The following is a 16,877-nucleotide window of genomic DNA, read 5'->3' on the forward strand; positions in this document are numbered from 1 at the left end:
CAGCTCTAGGAGAGGTCAGCTCTAGGGCAGTGTCAGCTCTAGGACAGTGTCAGCTCTAGGACAGTGTCAGCTCTAGGACAGTGTCAGCTCTAGGAGAGGTCAGCTCTAGGGCAGTGTCAGCTCTAGGACAGTGTCAGCTCTAGAGCAGTGTCAGCTCTAGGAGAGGTCATCTCTAGGAGAGGTCATCTCTAGGAGAGGTCATCTCTAGGAGAGGTCAGCTCTAGGGCAGTGTCAGCTCTAGGACAGTGTCAGCTCTAGGGCAGTGTCAGCTCTAGGACAGTGTCAGCTCTAGGAGAGGTCAGCTCTAGGACAGTGTCAGCTCTAGGACAGTGTCAGCTCTAGGGCAGTGTCAGCTCTAGGACAGTGTCAGCTCTAGGAGAGGTCAGCTCTAGGGCAGTGTCAGCTCTAGGACAGTGTCAGCTCTAGGACAGTGTCAGCTCTAGGGCAGTATCAGCTCTAGGGCAGTGTCAGCTCTAGGACAGTGTCAGCTCTAGGGCAGTGTCAGCTCTAGGGCAGTGTCAGCTCTAGGACAGTGTCAGCTCTAGGACAGTGTCAGCTCTAGGAGAGGTCAGCTCTAGGAGAGGTCAGCTCTAGGACAGTGTCAGCTCTAGGACAGTGTCAGCTCTAGGACAGTGTCAGCTCTAGGGCAGTGTCAGCTCTAGGAGAGGTCAGCTCTAGGGCAGTGTCAGCTCTAGGACAGTGTCAGCTCTAGGACAGTGTCAGCTCTAGGACAGTGTCAGCTCTAGGACAGTGTCAGCTCTAGGGCAGTGTCAGCTCTAGGACAGTGTCAGCTCTAGGGCAGTGTCAGCTCTAGGACAGTGTCAGCTCTAGGAGAGGTCAGCTCTAGGGCAGTGTCAGCTCTAGGACAGTGTCAGCTCTAGGAGAGGTCAGCTCTAGGACAGTGTCAGCTCTAGGACAGTGTCAGCTCTAGGAGAGGTCAGCTCTAGGGCAGTGTCAGCTCTAGGACAGTGTCAGCTCTAGGAGAGGTCAGCTCTAGGGCAGTGTCAGCTCTAGGACAGTGTCAGCTCTAGGAGAGGTCAGCTCTAGGGCAGTGTCAGCTCTAGGACAGTGTCAGCTCTAGGACAGTGTCAGCTCTAGGGCAGTATCAGCTCTAGGGCAGTGTCAGCTCTAGGACAGTGTCAGCTCTAGGGCAGTGTCAGCTCTAGGGCAGTGTCAGCTCTAGGACAGTGTCAGCTCTAGGACAGTGTCAGCTCTAGGAGAGGTCAGCTCTAGGACAGTGTCAGCTCTAGGACAGTGTCAGCTCTAGGGCAGTGTCAGCTCTAGGAGAGGTCAGCTCTAGGACAGTGTCAGCTCTAGGACAGTGTCAGCTCTAGGACAGTGTCAGCTCTAGGGCAGTGTCAGCTCTAGGAGAGGTCAGCTCTAGGGCAGTGTCAGCTCTAGGACAGTGTCAGCTCTAGGACAGTGTCAGCTCTAGGACAGTGTCAGCTCTAGGACAGTGTCAGCTCTAGGGCAGTGTCAGCTCTAGGACAGTGTCAGCTCTAGGGCAGTGTCAGCTCTAGGACAGTGTCAGCTCTAGGAGAGGTCAGCTCTAGGGCAGTGTCAGCTCTAGGACAGTGTCAGCTCTAGGACAGTGTCAGCTCTAGGACAGTGTCAGCTCTAGGAGAGGTCAGCTCTAGGGCAGTGTCAGCTCTAGGACAGTGTCAGCTCTAGAGCAGTGTCAGCTCTAGGAGAGGTCATCTCTAGGAGAGGTCATCTCTAGGAGAGGTCAGCTCTAGGGCAGTGTCATCTCTAGGAGAGGTCATCTCTAGGAGAGGTCAGCTCTAGGGCAGTGTCAGCTCTAGGACAGTGTCAGCTCTAGGGCAGTGTCAGCTCTAGGACAGTGTCAGCTCTAGGAGAGGTCAGCTCTAGGACAGTGTCAGCTCTAGGACAGTGTCAGCTCTAGGAGAGGTCAGCTCTAGGGCAGTGTCAGCTCTAGGACAGTGTCAGCTCTAGGACAGTGTCAGCTCTAGGGCAGTGTCAGCTCTAGGGCAGTGTCAGCTCTAGGACAGTGTCAGCTCTAGGAGAGGTCAGCTCTAGGACAGTGTCAGCTCTAGGGCAGTGTCAGCTCTAGGGCAGTGTCAGCTCTAGGACAGTGTCAGCTCTAGGGCAGTGTCAGCTCTAGGGCAGTGTCAGCTCTAGGACAGTGTCAGCTCTAGGACAGTGTCAGCTCTAGGAGAGGTCAGCTCTAGGACAGTGTCAGCTCTAGGGCAGTGTCAGCTCTAGGGCAGTGTCAGCTCTAGGAGAGGTCAGCTCTAGGGCAGTGTCAGCTCTAGGACAGTGTCAGCTCTAGGACAGTGTCAGCTCTAGGGCAGTGTCAGCTCTAGGACAGTGTCAGCTCTAGGGCAGTGTCAGCTCTAGGGCAGTGTCAGCTCTAGGGCAGTGTCAGCTCTAGGACAGTGTCAGCTCTAGGGCAGTGTCAGCTCTAGGGCAGTGTCAGCTCTAGGGCAGTGTCAGCTCTAGGAGAGGTCAGCTCTAGGGCAGTGTCAGCTCTAGGACAGTGTCAGCTCTAGGACAGTGTCAGCTCTAGGACAGTGTCAGCTCTAGGACAGTGTCAGCTCTAGGGCAGTGTCAGCTCTAGGACAGTGTCAGCTCTAGGGCAGTGTCAGCTCTAGGGCAGTGTCAGCTCTAGGACAGTGTCAGCTCTAGGGCAGTATCAGCTCTAGGGCAGTATCAGCTCTAGGGCAGTGTCAGCTCTAGGACAGTGTCAGCTCTAGGGCAGTGTCAGCTCTAGGGCAGTGTCAGCTCTAGGACAGTGTAAGCTCTAGGACAGTGTCAGCTCTAGGGCAGTGTCAGCTCTAGGGCAGTGTCAGCTCTAGGACAGTGTCAGCTCTAGGACAGTGTCATCTCTAGGACAGTGTCAGCTCTAGGACAGTGTCATCTCTAGGACAGTGTCATCTCTAGGACAGTGTCAGCTCTAGGGCAGTGTCAGCTCTAGGACAGTGTCAGCTCTAGGACAGTGTCAGCTCTAGGGCAGTGTCAGCTCTAGGACAGTGTCAGCTCTAGGAGAGGTCAGCTCTAGGACAGTGTCAGCTCTAGGACAGTGTCAGCTCTAGGAGAGGTCAGCTCTAGGGCAGTGTCAGCTCTAGGGCAGTGTCAGCTCTAGGACAGTGTCAGCTCTAGGAGAGGTCAGCTCTAGGGCAGTGTCAGCTCTAGGACAGTGTCAGCTCTAGGACAGTGTCAGCTCTAGGGCAGTATCAGCTCTAGGGCAGTGTCAGCTCTAGGACAGTGTCAGCTCTAGGGCAGTGTCAGCTCTAGGGCAGTGTCAGCTCTAGGACAGTGTCAGCTCTAGGACAGTGTCAGCTCTAGGAGAGGTCAGCTCTAGGACAGTGTCAGCTCTAGGACAGTGTCATCTCTAGGACAGTGTCAGCTCTAGGACAGTGTCAGCTCTAGGACAGTGTCAGCTCTAGGGCAGTGTCAGCTCTAGGGCAGTGTCAGCTCTAGGGCAGTATCAGCTCTAGGGCAGTGTCAGCTCTAGGGCAGTGTCAGCTCTAGGGCAGTGTCAGCTCTAGGACAGTGTCAGCTCTAGGGCAGTATCAGCTCTAGGGCAGTGTCAGCTCTAGGACAGTGTCAGCTCTAGGGCAGTGTCAGCTCTAGGGCAGTGTCAGCTCTAGGAGAGGTCAGCTCTAGGGCAGTGTCAGCTCTAGGGCAGTGTCAGCTCTAGGACAGTGTCAGCTCTAGGGCAGTGTCAGCTCTAGGGCAGTGTCAGCTCTAGGGCAGTGTCAGCTCTAGGACAGTGTCAGCTCTAGGACAGTGTCAGCTCTAGGGCAGTGTCAGCTCTAGGAGAGGTCAGCTCTAGGGCAGTGTCAGCTCTAGGGCAGTGTCAGCTCTAGGACAGTGTCAGCTCTAGGACAGTGTCAGCTCTAGGACAGTGTCAGCTCTAGGACAGTGTCAGCTCTAGGGCAGTGTCAGCTCTAGGACAGTGTCAGCTCTAGGGCAGTGTCAGCTCTAGGAGAGGTCAGCTCTAGGACAGTGTCAGCTCTAGGACAGTGTCAGCTCTAGGAGAGGTCAGCTCTAGGGCAGTGTCAGCTCTAGGACAGTGTCAGCTCTAGGACAGTGTCAGCTCTAGGACAGTGTCAGCTCTAGGACAGTGTCAGCTCTAGGACAGTGTCAGCTCTAGGGCAGTGTCAGCTCTAGGAGAGGTCAGCTCTAGGGCAGTGTCAGCTCTAGGGCAGTGTCAGCTCTAGGACAGTGTCAGCTCTAGGACAGTGTCAGCTCTAGGACAGTGTCAGCTCTAGGGCAGTGTCAGCTCTAGGACAGTGTCAGCTCTAGGACAGTGTCAGCTCTAGGACAGTGTCAGCTCTAGGACAGTGTCAGCTCTAGGACAGTGTCAGCTCTAGGACAGTGTCAGCTCTAGGGCAGTGTCAGCTCTAGGACAGTGTCAGCTCTAGGACAGTGTCAGCTCTAGGGCAGTATCAGCTCTAGGGCAGTGTCAGCTCTAGGACAGTGTCAGCTCTAGGACAGTGTCAGCTCTAGGGCAGTGTCAGCTCTAGGACAGTGTCAGCTCTAGGACAGTGTCAGCTCTAGGGCAGTGTCAGCTCTAGGACAGTGTCAGCTCTAGGAGAGGTCAGCTCTAGGACAGTGTCAGCTCTAGGACAGTGTCAGCTCTAGGAGAGGTCAGCTCTAGGGCAGTGTCAGCTCTAGGGCAGTGTCAGCTCTAGGGCAGTGTCAGCTCTAGGACAGTGTCAGCTCTAGGAGAGGTCAGCTCTAGGGCAGTGTCAGCTCTAGGACAGTGTCAGCTCTAGGACAGTGTCAGCTCTAGGGCAGTATCAGCTCTAGGGCAGTGTCAGCTCTAGGACAGTGTCAGCTCTAGGGCAGTGTCAGCTCTAGGGCAGTGTCAGCTCTAGGAGAGGTCAGCTCTAGGGCAGTGTCAGCTCTAGGAGAGGTCAGCTCTAGGGCAGTGTCAGCTCTAGGGGAGGTCAGCTCTAGGGCAGTGTCAGCTCTAGGGCAGTGTCAGTTCTAGGACAGTGTCAGCTCTAGGACAGTGTCAGCTCTAGGAGAGGTCAGCTCTAGGGCAGTGTCAGCTCTAGGGCAGTGTCAGCTCTAGGACAGTGTCAGCTCTAGGAGAGGTCAGCTCTAGGAGAGGTCAGCTCTAGGAGAGGTCAGCTCTAGGGCAGTGTCAGCTCTAGGGCAGTGTCAGCTCTAGGGCAGTGTCAGCTCTAGGAGAGGTCAGCTCTAGGACAGTGTCAGCTCTAGGGCAGTGTCAGCTCTAGGGCAGTGTCAGCTCTAGGACAGTGTCAGCTCTAGGACAGTGTCAGCTCTAGGGCAGTGTCAGCTCTAGGACAGTGTCAGCTCTAGGACAGTGTCAGCTCTAGGACAGTGTCAGCTCTAGGAGAGGTCAGCTCTAGGACAGTGTCAGCTCTAGGGCAGTGTCAGCTCTAGGGCAGTGTCAGCTCTAGGGCAGTGTCAGCTCTAGGGCAGTGTCAGCTCTAGGGCAGTGTCAGCTCTAGGACAGTGTCAGCTCTAGGACAGTGTCAGCTCTAGGGCAGTGTCAGCTCTAGGGCAGTGTCAGCTCTAGGGCAGTGTCAGCTCTAGGACAGTGTCAGCTCTAGGAGAGGTCAGCTCTAGGGCAGTGTCAGCTCTAGGGCAGTGTCAGCTCTAGGGCAGTGTCAGCTCTAGGGCAGTGTCAGCTCTAGGACAGTGTCAGCTCTAGGGCAGTGTCAGCTCTAGGACAGTGTCAGCTCTAGGGCAGTGTCAGTTCTAGGACAGTGTCAGCTCTAGGACAGTGTCAGCTCTAGGACAGTGTCAGCTCTAGGACAGTGTCAGCTCTAGGACAGTGTCAGCTCTAGGACAGTGTCAGCTCTAGGAGAGGTCAGCTCTAGGACAGTGTCAGCTCTAGGAGAGGTCAGCTCTAGGGCAGTGTCAGCTCTAGGACAGTGTCAGCTCTAGGACAGTGTCAGCTCTAGGAGAGGTCAGCTCTAGGGCAGTGTCAGCTCTAGGACAGTGTCAGCTCTAGGACAGTGTCAGCTCTAGGAGAGGTCAGCTCTAGGACAGTGTCAGCTCTAGGAGAGGTCAGCTCTAGGACAGTGTCAGCTCTAGGAGAGGTCAGCTCTAGGACAGTGTCAGCTCTAGGGCAGTGTCAGCTCTAGGAGAGGTCAGCTCTAGGGCAGTGTCAGCTCTAGGACAGTGTCAGCTCTAGGACAGTGTCAGCTCTAGGACAGTGTCAGCTCTAGGACAGTGTCAGCTCTAGGGCAGTGTCAGCTCTAGGACAGTGTCAGCTCTAGGACAGTGTCAGCTCTAGAGCAGTGTCAGCTCTAGGAGAGGTCAGCTCTAGGGCAGTGTCAGCTCTAGGACAGTGTCAGCTCTAGGACAGTGTCAGCTCTAGGACAGTGTCAGCTCTAGGACAGTGTCAGCTCTAGAGCAGTGTCAGCTCTAGGAGAGGTCAGCTCTAGGGCAGTGTCAGCTCTAGGACAGTGTCAGCTCTAGGACAGTGTCAGCTCTAGGAGAGGTCAGCTCTAGGGCAGTGTCAGCTCTAGGAGTGGTCAGCTCTAGGACAGTGTCAGCTCTAGGAGAGGTCAGCTCTAGGAGAGTGTCAGCTCTAGGACAGTGTCAGCTCTAGGAGTGGTCAGCTCTAGGGTAGTGGTCAGTTCTGGGTGATGTGGGAAGGTCACTGCCATGACAGACAAGGCTGAGGATCAGGCCTTCCTGACGGTGCTGCAGCGAGTAGTGCCGGAGGCTGGCACAGGTTAGGAGGCTGGCACAGCTGAGGAGACGAGCATAGGTCAGGAGGTGGTGAGTAGGCGCCAGGCCATCCTCCCCTGGCCCGGGACAGGCAGTGTGCTCTTTCCGTGGCTGCAGGTTTGAGTGTCTGTCCTGTGTTTGTGCTTCAGGACCTCATGAACAGGGAGAAGAAGAATAAGATCCCAAGTATGCAGGTCGGCTTCATCGACGCCATCTGCCTGCAGCTTTATGAGGTATCTCCATGCAAACTGCTAGGCTGCTAAACTCCTACAGTTTGTATTTGCAATTTCTCAGACACTTCACTTCATCGAGTGCAGCCATCTATTGAGTGCCTGCCATGTGCTAGTCCTAGTGGTGCAGGGACATTGGGACTGATGTCCCGGTGTCCTCCCTGAGGATATGTACTGGGCTCGCTCTCTGTCAGTGTTATTCTTTGTACATTAAGTCTGGTCTAAACAGAGAAGCTAATTATCCAACTCTTTCTCAGTGAACAGTGCAGCGAAATAGTGTTAATAGGTGTCTGTGAGGTTAAAGGAGTGGCTGGAAGAACATTGCAGGTCCCACCTCCAGGCACCTGCTGCTTGGGGTCTTTATTTTTGAGTTGAAGATATTCCCTAACACAACTGTTTACTAGTTTAGATTTTTAATGCCCCACGTACAGGAAATAGATGCTGCCCTTGTCTTTCGAAGTTTAAATGGTATCCCATCACCAACCCTGTTGTTGGGTGCTTAAGTCAATGTGTCTCTATTATGAAGAAATCTGCAATGAACATCCTTTTCCCTTAATATTTATGGCACTATAGTTGCTAAATAGTAACACCACAATGAATTATGACTTCATCCTATTGTAATCATGGGTAAAAATTGATTTAAGTACATGATAAGAAAAAAACATTTTATAGAAAAACGCAAAAACCCGGACAGTCACAGGCAGAGAGCGACGTCTGTGCTACGTAAAAAGGCAAAACGCGTTGTTTTCCGGCCAGCGGCTCACGGGGCCTCCCAGCCCAGTGCTGTGGTTTGGGACATGTGTTTGCTCTGTGTCAGCTCGGACTCGCTCCCCGGGGACCTTCTGTGTGGTCACAGCCGTGGTCTCATGGCTGATCACGGAGCCTGGGAAAGCCGCGGGCTGCCTGCGAGGAGCGGAGCGGTGCAGCCGGCACCCTGGGAGGGCTGCTGCCTAGCGCCTCCTAAGGCGGCTCTCTCTCCTTCCCCAGGCGCTGGCGCACGTGTCCCCCGACTGCTCCCCGCTGCTGGACGGCTGCAGGCACAACAGGCAGAAGTGGCAGGCGCTGGCCGAACAGCAGGATGCACTGGTCAATGGGGCCGGCGGCCCCGCCCCGCGCAGCTGACCGCCTGGGCCCCGGGCAGGTGCTCGCAACCGCGGCCTGCACGGCCCGGCCTGGCTGGACACTGCACGGCTGCGTGTGCCCTTCCCACGGCTGTCCTGGTGTGTGTGCACAGCTTCTGAGAGCACAGCGGGACTGTTTGTAGGGGGCGGACCTACCTGTGTGTGTGTTGCCCACTGAGCTGAGGCTCGCTCCGCACGGACCGCACCCCCCCACCGCAGGTCAGCGCAGGAATCGTTGCTGAAAGCGTGGGCTGTTTCTCGCCTTCAGTTGGCTGTTTGGCTTGGGAATTTTAATTAATTGGTTTTGTGGTTTTGGAATTGCCGACCTTTCAAGAATGTTTGGAATCTTTTCTTTTTCAAAAATAGGCCCAGAGCAAATGGAATATATTCCGTGACACGTAAAACCTGCATAAGGTTGAGAAAAATTGGGGCTGCGTGGATGTGAAGGGGGAAGGGGAGATTTGTCAACAATGTATTATGTTAAAACAGTTAAAACTCCCAAACAAATAGGAAGTGCTGCAGGGCAGAATTGTAAAGCAAAGGTGCCCTCTAACTGACTCTCACTGGTCTTATCACCAGACAGTGTGACCCAGGAATGCTATGGCCACCAGTTCTGTCCCTCTTTTATCTGTAACTTCCTCGGTTCATCTTACAGCGTAGTTTATAGGGGGCCGGTTTGCACCTCAGTGGGAAATCAAGAACAAAGTGGCAATTGGAGCCCAGAGCTGACGTGAGATGTGACTGCAGTTAAGAAAGAGCAGCAAAAGGCCACCCTGGACATTGTCCAGAAATGAAACCGCGGGGGCAGCAGGACACTCCGGCCTGAGGAAGTCAGCAGTCTTGTTTATGACAGACATTGCCCAGCGTGGGCTTGTAGGACTAGTCCGCCCAGGATCGCAGAATGTGGGCACGTGCCCTACACACTGGCCCTGAGCTGGAGCTGGTGCCATTCACGTCTCTAGCTTCCAGTCCTTTTAGAAAATGTGAACGTTTTTAGAATTTGAGCTCCACTCATAGCGTGTGCTCCTGTACACGATCCAGCATTGGAGACGCAGAGCAGAGGCAGGTGGCCGCTTCTGGGAAGATAATCTCCAAATCCGTGCAAATGTCTGGACTGAGCAGGAAAAGAGGTATTTGTTTGGCTTGTTACCCGCCCCCCTCCCCCCCAAAAAACAAGTTTCTGTCACTGTTTTGGGGGGAAATCTCCTGAGGGGGTGGGGGTGCGGTAACAGCATTAGCAAAGCTTTCACTGAAACAAGGTTCCATGTGTAGCATTTTCCTCTAAACTGCCTGACACTCGACATGTGAAGTTTTATATGTATGTGTACCTTGAGATAATGCATCTGTATTCTTACCATCAGGTAAAAAAAGGTCGGGGGGGGGGGGTGGACAAATCTTACGGCTTTTACTCTGTGGGAAAGGCCAGTCTGCAAGTTATGGACTGTGTGATGCTGTGTGTGTGGTTGTCATGACACTTGTATGTTCAGGATGTTACCCTATTTCTATTTCATGTCATACAGATGAGCTAAGGCACCTCTTTGGGGGCACGGATGTGTCCGTCACAGGCTGCCCCTGAATCACACACCTGCATCCTGTGCACACCCATGTGCACGCGTGTTCCTCAGCGTGGAACACTGTCTGAAGTGGCATCTCTAATAACCTACCTGTCACCGTGCACTGTGACTATGCCTCCGTCTGCGTCATACACTTCAGTACCGACCCCCCGGCACACGTCACTGAGACTGTAAAAGCCACCGCAGACTAGTCTGGGAGGGTGTGAGGGGCCATTTTAACAGGCAAAGAGATACACTTCGATTAGAAACTGTTCGGTTTGCCTTTAGATACTTCACTCGCTTAGAAATTAGAAGTGAGGCTCTGCCATGCCTGGCACTTTAGTCCCTACAGAAGAATACTTCTTTAGAGCTGGTTCCAGTCATTTTAATTTTTAGGAAAATCATTCCATTCATGGACTCCTATCTGGTATGTGGCACAAAGTTTTCATTCTTATGTGAATATTTGCTTTCCTGCCGCTTCCTAGGTGGAAAATATATGTCCAGGGTGGGCCAAGAGTAGGTTTACAGTTGTTGGTATGGAAAATAATACAGCAATTAATAAGTAGCGCTACAAGAATAAGCTGTTTCATGTGCTCACAGCTGTAACCCCACTCCTGCCCTTCTGAGTGTAGGCCTCCGCCTTCCCCTGTATATATATCACCCAAACCAGCAGGGACTTGCTCTGTTCCAGAGAAAGGGGTTGGTGTGGTTTTAGCTGAGTAACGTTATGCCGTTATTTCATTTCCATTTCCAGCCCCAAACCCCCACTTTTCACTCAGTTGTTTAAAATCTGTGAACTTGACCGGCCTGGTAGTTTTCGGAGCAGCGGCTTTGCCCACCGCAATCCTGTGTGAACTTGTGTGGGTCACAACCTCTGTCGCCTGGACGGAGGTGCTGTGTTCGGGTGAAGCCTCTGTCTCCCCGAGGACGTCACAGGCGGCGCTGCTCTGTGTGCCCGGCAGCCGAGACCACTGTCGCATGGGACACGCAGCCACTGAGCTGTGATCCCACATTCGGTTCCTCAGAGACACGCGCTCACTGGATTCTCACGCAGACGGCTGGTGAGCGTGGGACGCAGGGCTGAGCTGCCTCGGAGCACAGCCCGGGCGTGAGGTGGTCGCCCGTCTCCTAATTCCCAGAAGTTTCCTGCCAGCCCTGCTGGCCACGGGAGCATGGGAACCTGCCGGAATGCTGGCTCTGAGGGAACGGGCCCAGCTGCAAGGGACATGCCCGTGTCCAGCACAGAGCATGCATGTTAGACCCCGTTGATTTCACGTTTGCTGTGTTTTTCAATCGTCCGTGCTCCTCAGACTTCACGGCCGCTCTGCTTCATTCTGAGATCGTTGGCAATGAGAGAAGGAAACCCTGGCACTGCCATTGCCTCCCCGAGTGCCTGCGGTTACACAGGGGCAGTTCCACTCCCCTGGCCCGCCTCGGTCCCCGCCTCGGTCCCTGCCACGCGCCAGGCGTGGGCCACCAAGGAGACGGCACACCAGCCTCGTGGGCGGCGCTGGTGAGCCCAGCTCAGCGCTGAGCCTGCGCGTGGCCGTGGGACACAGGCACACGGTGTCACTTCTGTTTTCATCAATAACGTGTGGTCACGCGGTTTTCCAAGGAGCTCCTCACCTGGACCTTCTGAGAACCTGTTAGGACACCTGTCTTCCTGCGAGCTTGTTGCCAGCGCCTGTGCCTGGGGGCTGTGTGCTGCACCTCCAGCGGCTGTCCCTGCGCCAGCTGTGCCGAGGTCGCTGGCCGCAGCCTGTCCGCCGTGCACAGTGTGGGCCTTCTGCTGCGTGGAAGGCGGCGAGGAAGAAGGTTGGAGCTCACGCTGCCGTCCACACTCTCCTCAAAGCCTGTGGAGATACGTCCGAATGAATGCTGTGGAAAGCCATGTAAATAGCTGAAAATAGAAATTTCTATTACAGTTTAAGAAAAGAAAACCTTATGAATCATCACTAGCCACTGTTAATATCTATTTGTATTCTTATACCTTTTCAACATATTTGAACAAATATATAGTTTCTGGCACTATTTTTGTACTAGGATAACGGAGGTCCTATGTATATTGTGTTTAGCATTTAAGTCCATTTGAATAACTGTGGGTGTTGATTTCTCGTCTTACCCCACCCCCACCCCCACCGCGAGAAGCATTTCAGAGACACATCCCTGTAAAGGAACTCACGGGGACCAGCCCTCACGGGGACCAGCCCTACAAGCCACAGTCAGGGTGGCCCCCAGAGGGCAGGCTCCTCACTGTCTGTTGTTCCCTAGTGTTGCCACGCTTTGTAAAAATAAAAGAAAGAATGAGCAACCACGTGTGAGTGTGGAGTGGTTATTGGGTGTGAATTTCAGGCAGAGGGAATGGGTCGAGTAGATGGAGAGACTTTAGATCTCGCTAACCTGGGTCCTACCAGCTAGGAACAGTCCTTCCCTGGCCCAGACTCCTCTCAGCAACAGTCCTCTTTTTAGCAATATCCTTTGCCACCCACTTGCGGCCACATTTCCCATCTCCTCACTCCAAAAGCTCAGCCACACTCCGGAGGACAGGCCCAGCCTTGTGCATGGAGGTGCAGGCATGGGGGGCAGTGGGGATGCTGGCCACGTGCACAGGCCGGATCCCAGCACAGCTGCCCAGTTTCCAATAGATGCAACTCCACTCAGTCCTCCTTTTCATTGTCATTGCAAGAGGCCCCAATCTGTGGGTGGTGGGTCAGGTAGGCAGCTAGAAGCGTGGAGACGGGCGTCACTCACCCCGCTGGTTGGTGTGTTTGGGATCCACAGTGACCCCTTCGTTCCTTGGGCACAGGGCCCTCCCGTGCGTGGCAGAGGCAGGAGGCAGCGTTCAGTGCAGGGTCACAGGCCTTGTAGGTTCTGCCTAGACAAGCCCCTTCCTGTGGCGGAGGAGCTGAGCCTGCACAGCAGGGCTGAAGGCCAAGTACACAGAGCTCGCCTGCAGCCAGAGTTCAGGCTTCCGGGCCACTAGAGGGCACCAGAGTTTGAGTTGTATTTAAAAATGATAATCACCCTCTCCCCTAAACACACACACACTGGGCACAAACAGTGAATAGAAATGCTTTTTAAAAGATTTTAGGAGCTGGAAAATATTATGCTGAGTGAAATAAGCCAAACTGAGAAAAAAACAATATCACATGATCTCACTTATAGAATTGACCAACAAAATAAGACCCGAAGCCGGGAGGCATGGAACAGACTGACAAACCTCGATGGGGGTGGGGGGACAAGAAGAGATAAACCACAGAACTTATATACCAATATGCATAACCCATGGACACAGGCAATAGGGTGCTAAAGACCTGGGGGGGGGGGGAGGAGGGGAGACATCTATAATACTATCAACACTAAAAATTATATTTTAAAAAATAATAAAAATAAAAAGATTTTACTAGCAAAGGAGAAATAAATGGGGAAAAAATCAGTGGAGAAAGAAGACTGGCTGCCCTTTGTCCAGTGACATTTCTACGTGATTTTCTCCAAATGAACAATAACTGACCACTGGAAGGTCCCACTGACCCTCAACACCCCTCCCTGAGGCCTCCCTCTCACTGAAGAGCAGCCCGGCAGCTCTGCACCCTGTCCTGTGGCCGGTCATGCTGCCTCCCATCAGACGGGCCCTGAGTGACAGGGACCAGTGTTGGATGACTCCGTGTTTAAGCCACAGGAGATCGAATGGACAAGCACATTGAATGGGCAGAGATGATGCTCTGATTTCAAGCTACATTCAGCCTCAAAAGGAACAACGCAACACATTTCCATTTCACAAACCACTTGTTCAAAATGGAAATCATTGGCATTATGAATGGAATAAAAATACTGATTATTTGTATCTGCCAGGAGCCAAGATCAACAGTAATTAATATAAATGTGAGAAATCCAGTCAGAAGGCCAAATGGGGCTTTTTTATATTCGCAGGGCTGAATATCTGCATTTTATTACTTACTGCTGATGACTCAATGGCCTAAAGCAGCCGTGGGCAAACTACGGCCCCGTTCAGCTGTTCTATCCGGCCCGCAGAGCAGAAAGAGCGGAGGGTTCTCTTGCTCTCCCCTCTGCTCCTTTACTTTGAATTTATATTAGTTCACACAAACACTCCATCCATGCTTTTGTTCCGGCCCTCCGGTCCAGTTTAAGAACCCATTGTGGCCCTTGAGTCAAAAAGTTTGCCCACCCCTGGCCTAAAGCAAACTCCCCCAACCTGATAATCTTACTATTTACCAAACATCACCTTTGATTTGTCCATTTGCATTCCTAAAAGGCAATTGTGTATTCTAGTAAATAAAAGCAGATGGGAACAGAGACTCAGTGGAACTTGGTCCCTTGTACCAAGCTCACAACTGGCTTCCCCCATTTAGTTTTTCAAATTTATATTTCTTGTCTTGTATACTAATTTGCACGTCAGCCCTCTCTCCAAGACTTTGAACCCGAGGCCACATGGGCCATGGCTTCACATTTGGCATCCTTGAACTGGGACTTGGAGAAAAAGAATTCGCCGGAGCAGAGAAAGAAATCACTGGTCCGGTGGTGGAAGATTAACTGAGTGCAAAACTCATGTCAGCTGCGGAAGCCCACAGATTTGTAAGTGCTCGAGTAATTTCTTTTGTTTCAGCCAGATCATAATGGGACAGAATTCATGGAAAAGGGAGAGACTTTCTTGTAGACTTTTGGCTTGTATGCTCAAGGATAAGGGAATTGCAGTGTCAGAAGATCTTCTTTTACAGTTTCTACATATTATTATAGAATACTAGAAGCCCAATGCACGAAGATTTGTGCCAGAATGGGCCTTCCTTTCCCTGGCTGCAGGCACTGCCTTCGCTATGGCCAGAACCGCCTTTCTGCTCCAGCCCAGAGCCACCTTTCTGCCCCGGAACTGCCTTTCCGCCTTCCTATGCTTCTCAGAGGCCCTGAGTGGCCAGGGGTGGGGCAGAACACCTGCATCGTCACCAGACAGAAGCATCCCACCCCGCCCCCGGCCGCTCAGTGCCCGCATATGCAAATTAACCCACCATCTTTGTTGGGTTAATTTGCATACTCACACCTGATTGGCTGGTGGGTGTTGCAAAGGCATGGTCAATTAGCATGTTACTCTTTTATTGGGTAGATAATTCATGGTTTTCTGATGAAGGTACATTGGATGTTGAATGTTGGGAAAGAATAGGTCAAAACTTGAAAGAAGCTCAGCAGCAGGGGAAAAGTTTGCCTCCAAATTGTGGGAAAATTGAAGGCAAAAAAGTTTGCCTTCTCCTTGTGGGAAATGGTATTGCATTTGCTAGAGCCTTTTAGAGAAGAAATACCTCCTCCCTTTACACCCTCCATTCCTAAAGAGAAGCAGAAAGATAAATTGGAGGAGTGGCCTTCATGTCCTGATTCTGAAATATTTAAATCGCCACTAATAGAATCACCTATGCAAAGAGCTATCCGAGAAGGATTAAAGGACGTGACAGTGGAGAATAGACTTGCTTTTCCTATTATACAGGTAGCTAACCCACAATTCCAAAATCAACTAATAAGACAGCATGAAAGATTTGACTTTAAAATGATAAAGGCCTTGCGTGATAGTGTAATACAAAATGGTCCTAATGCTCCATTTACTGGAGAAATTATAACTAACATTTCTGATGCATTCCTAGCTCCTTATGATTGGTATTCTCTGGCCCGTGAAACTCTGGATGGAGGAGATTATTTGCTATGGAAAGGAGAATTTTTAGAGAAATGTCAAGAACAAGGTTCTTCAAATCTCAGACAGAATGTTCAAATAACTTCTGAGATGCTTGCAGGACAGGGGCAATTTAGTGACATCCAGAATCAGCTCCAATACGTCCAACAGGCATATGAACACATTAGACTTTGTGGGCGAAAATCCTGGTGGACTTTACCAGCAAAAGGGGACCCTGAGGGAGCCTTTAGTAAGTGCATGCAGGGGCCCACTGAATCCTTCTCTGATTTTGTAGCTCGCCTCACTCAAGCAGTGAAATGGCAGATTCAACATGAGACAGCAGGAGACGTTTTGACTCAGCAATTAGCTTATGAAAATGCCAATGCTGATTGTAAGAAATGTCTAGCGCCTCTAAGAAAAAGTAGTGCCATCACAGAAATGATTTGAGCATGTCAGATTGTGGGATCAGGCATTTTTCAGGCAAGCTTACTAGCTGCCGCAATAACAACAAAAAATAAAAATTGCTACAACTGAGGACAAGGACACTTCAAAAAAGAATGTAGGCAACCAAAAAGGACACAAGGTGGCGCTCTAGGAAAAGGCGTGAGCATTCCACCTCCCAGTTCAGGTTTATGTCCCAGATGTCAGAAGGGGAATCACTGGGCCAGTCACTGAGGATCTAAATTTTCATAGAAATCAAGACGTAGGAAATGGCCAGCCACAGGGAAAGGGCTGGAGGGGCTCCCCCAGCCCCGTTGTTAATTAGGGGAATTTCCACCCTGCCAGTCCTAAAGTAGATTCCCTGGTTCAACTCATTCCAGGAAGTACAGGTTTAGATCTCAATAGTACAATAACAAACATCCTGATCACCAATATGGCTAGACAAGTTGTTCCTACAGGAATTTGTTTAGGCAGTACCCGTGCCACTTGGGCTAAGGAGATTGCCTGCTCAATTCTTTGTAACTCCTTTCTAGCTTCATCTGACAATACTTGGGGTGAGAAAAGATTAGAGTTACCTCTAAGTATATTAAATGTATTGGTCATTTTTCCTGTAGAGATTTTTAGATAAGGTCTTAACCAATTAATGTCCCCTAATAATTTTTGAAAGTCATTTCAGGTTTTAAGGCAATCTTTTCATATTTCTACCTTTTGAGGCCTAATACATTGGTTTTCAATTATGGTACCTAGATATTTAAAAGGCATTTCTTTCTGTACTTTTTCTGGAGCAATTTTGAAGCCCCATTTAGGAAGTTCCTTTTCTAATTGAGAAAACATTGCTAAAGTCTGCAATGTTTTCTCAATTAGTCCTCTCCCGTGGACTCGCTAGGAGCAAGTCATCCATGTAATGGACAATATAACACTGGGAATATTTGTCTCTTAAAGGCTGAATAACTTGAGCTACATATTTTTGATATAAAGTAGGGCTATTGGCCATTCCTTGAGACAAAACTTTCCATTGATATCTTTTCATAGGCTCTATATTATTAATAGATGGCACTGAAAAGACAAATCTTTGTTTATCTTGTGGTGCCAAGGGAATGGTGAAGAAACAATCCTTAAGATCTACTACTATAAGAGACCAATCTAGAGGGATTTGTGAAGGTGCTGGGAGTCCATGCTGTAA

General features: G+C 51.3%; 1 protein-coding gene across 5 annotated transcripts in view; it reads left to right on the forward strand.

The window, feature by feature from the left end:
* PDE5A (phosphodiesterase 5A) overlaps positions 1–11,895 on the forward strand; it is a gene marked incomplete at its 5' end in the record, with an annotated part of 113,700 nt that extends 101,805 nt beyond the window's left edge. For 3 of the 5 annotated variants that reach the window (XM_080674754.1, XM_080674756.1, XM_080674758.1), the window contains 2 exons: positions 6,828–6,911; positions 7,896–11,863. In XM_080674754.1, the coding sequence (XP_080530880.1) occupies positions 6,828–6,911; positions 7,896–8,030 (219 nt within the window). In that variant the 3' untranslated portion in view covers positions 8,031–11,863. Of the gene's footprint in view, positions 1–6,827; positions 6,912–7,895 lie in introns of all 5 variants that reach the window. The other 2 variants (XM_080674755.1, XM_080674757.1) reach the window with 1 other exon arrangement.
* Between the last annotated feature and the right edge of the window lie 4,982 nt (positions 11,896–16,877).

Source organism: Plecotus auritus (genome assembly GCF_963455305.1).
Source record: "Plecotus auritus genome assembly, chromosome: 6".
In the NCBI taxonomy this organism is placed as follows: domain Eukaryota; kingdom Metazoa; phylum Chordata; class Mammalia; order Chiroptera; family Vespertilionidae; genus Plecotus; species Plecotus auritus.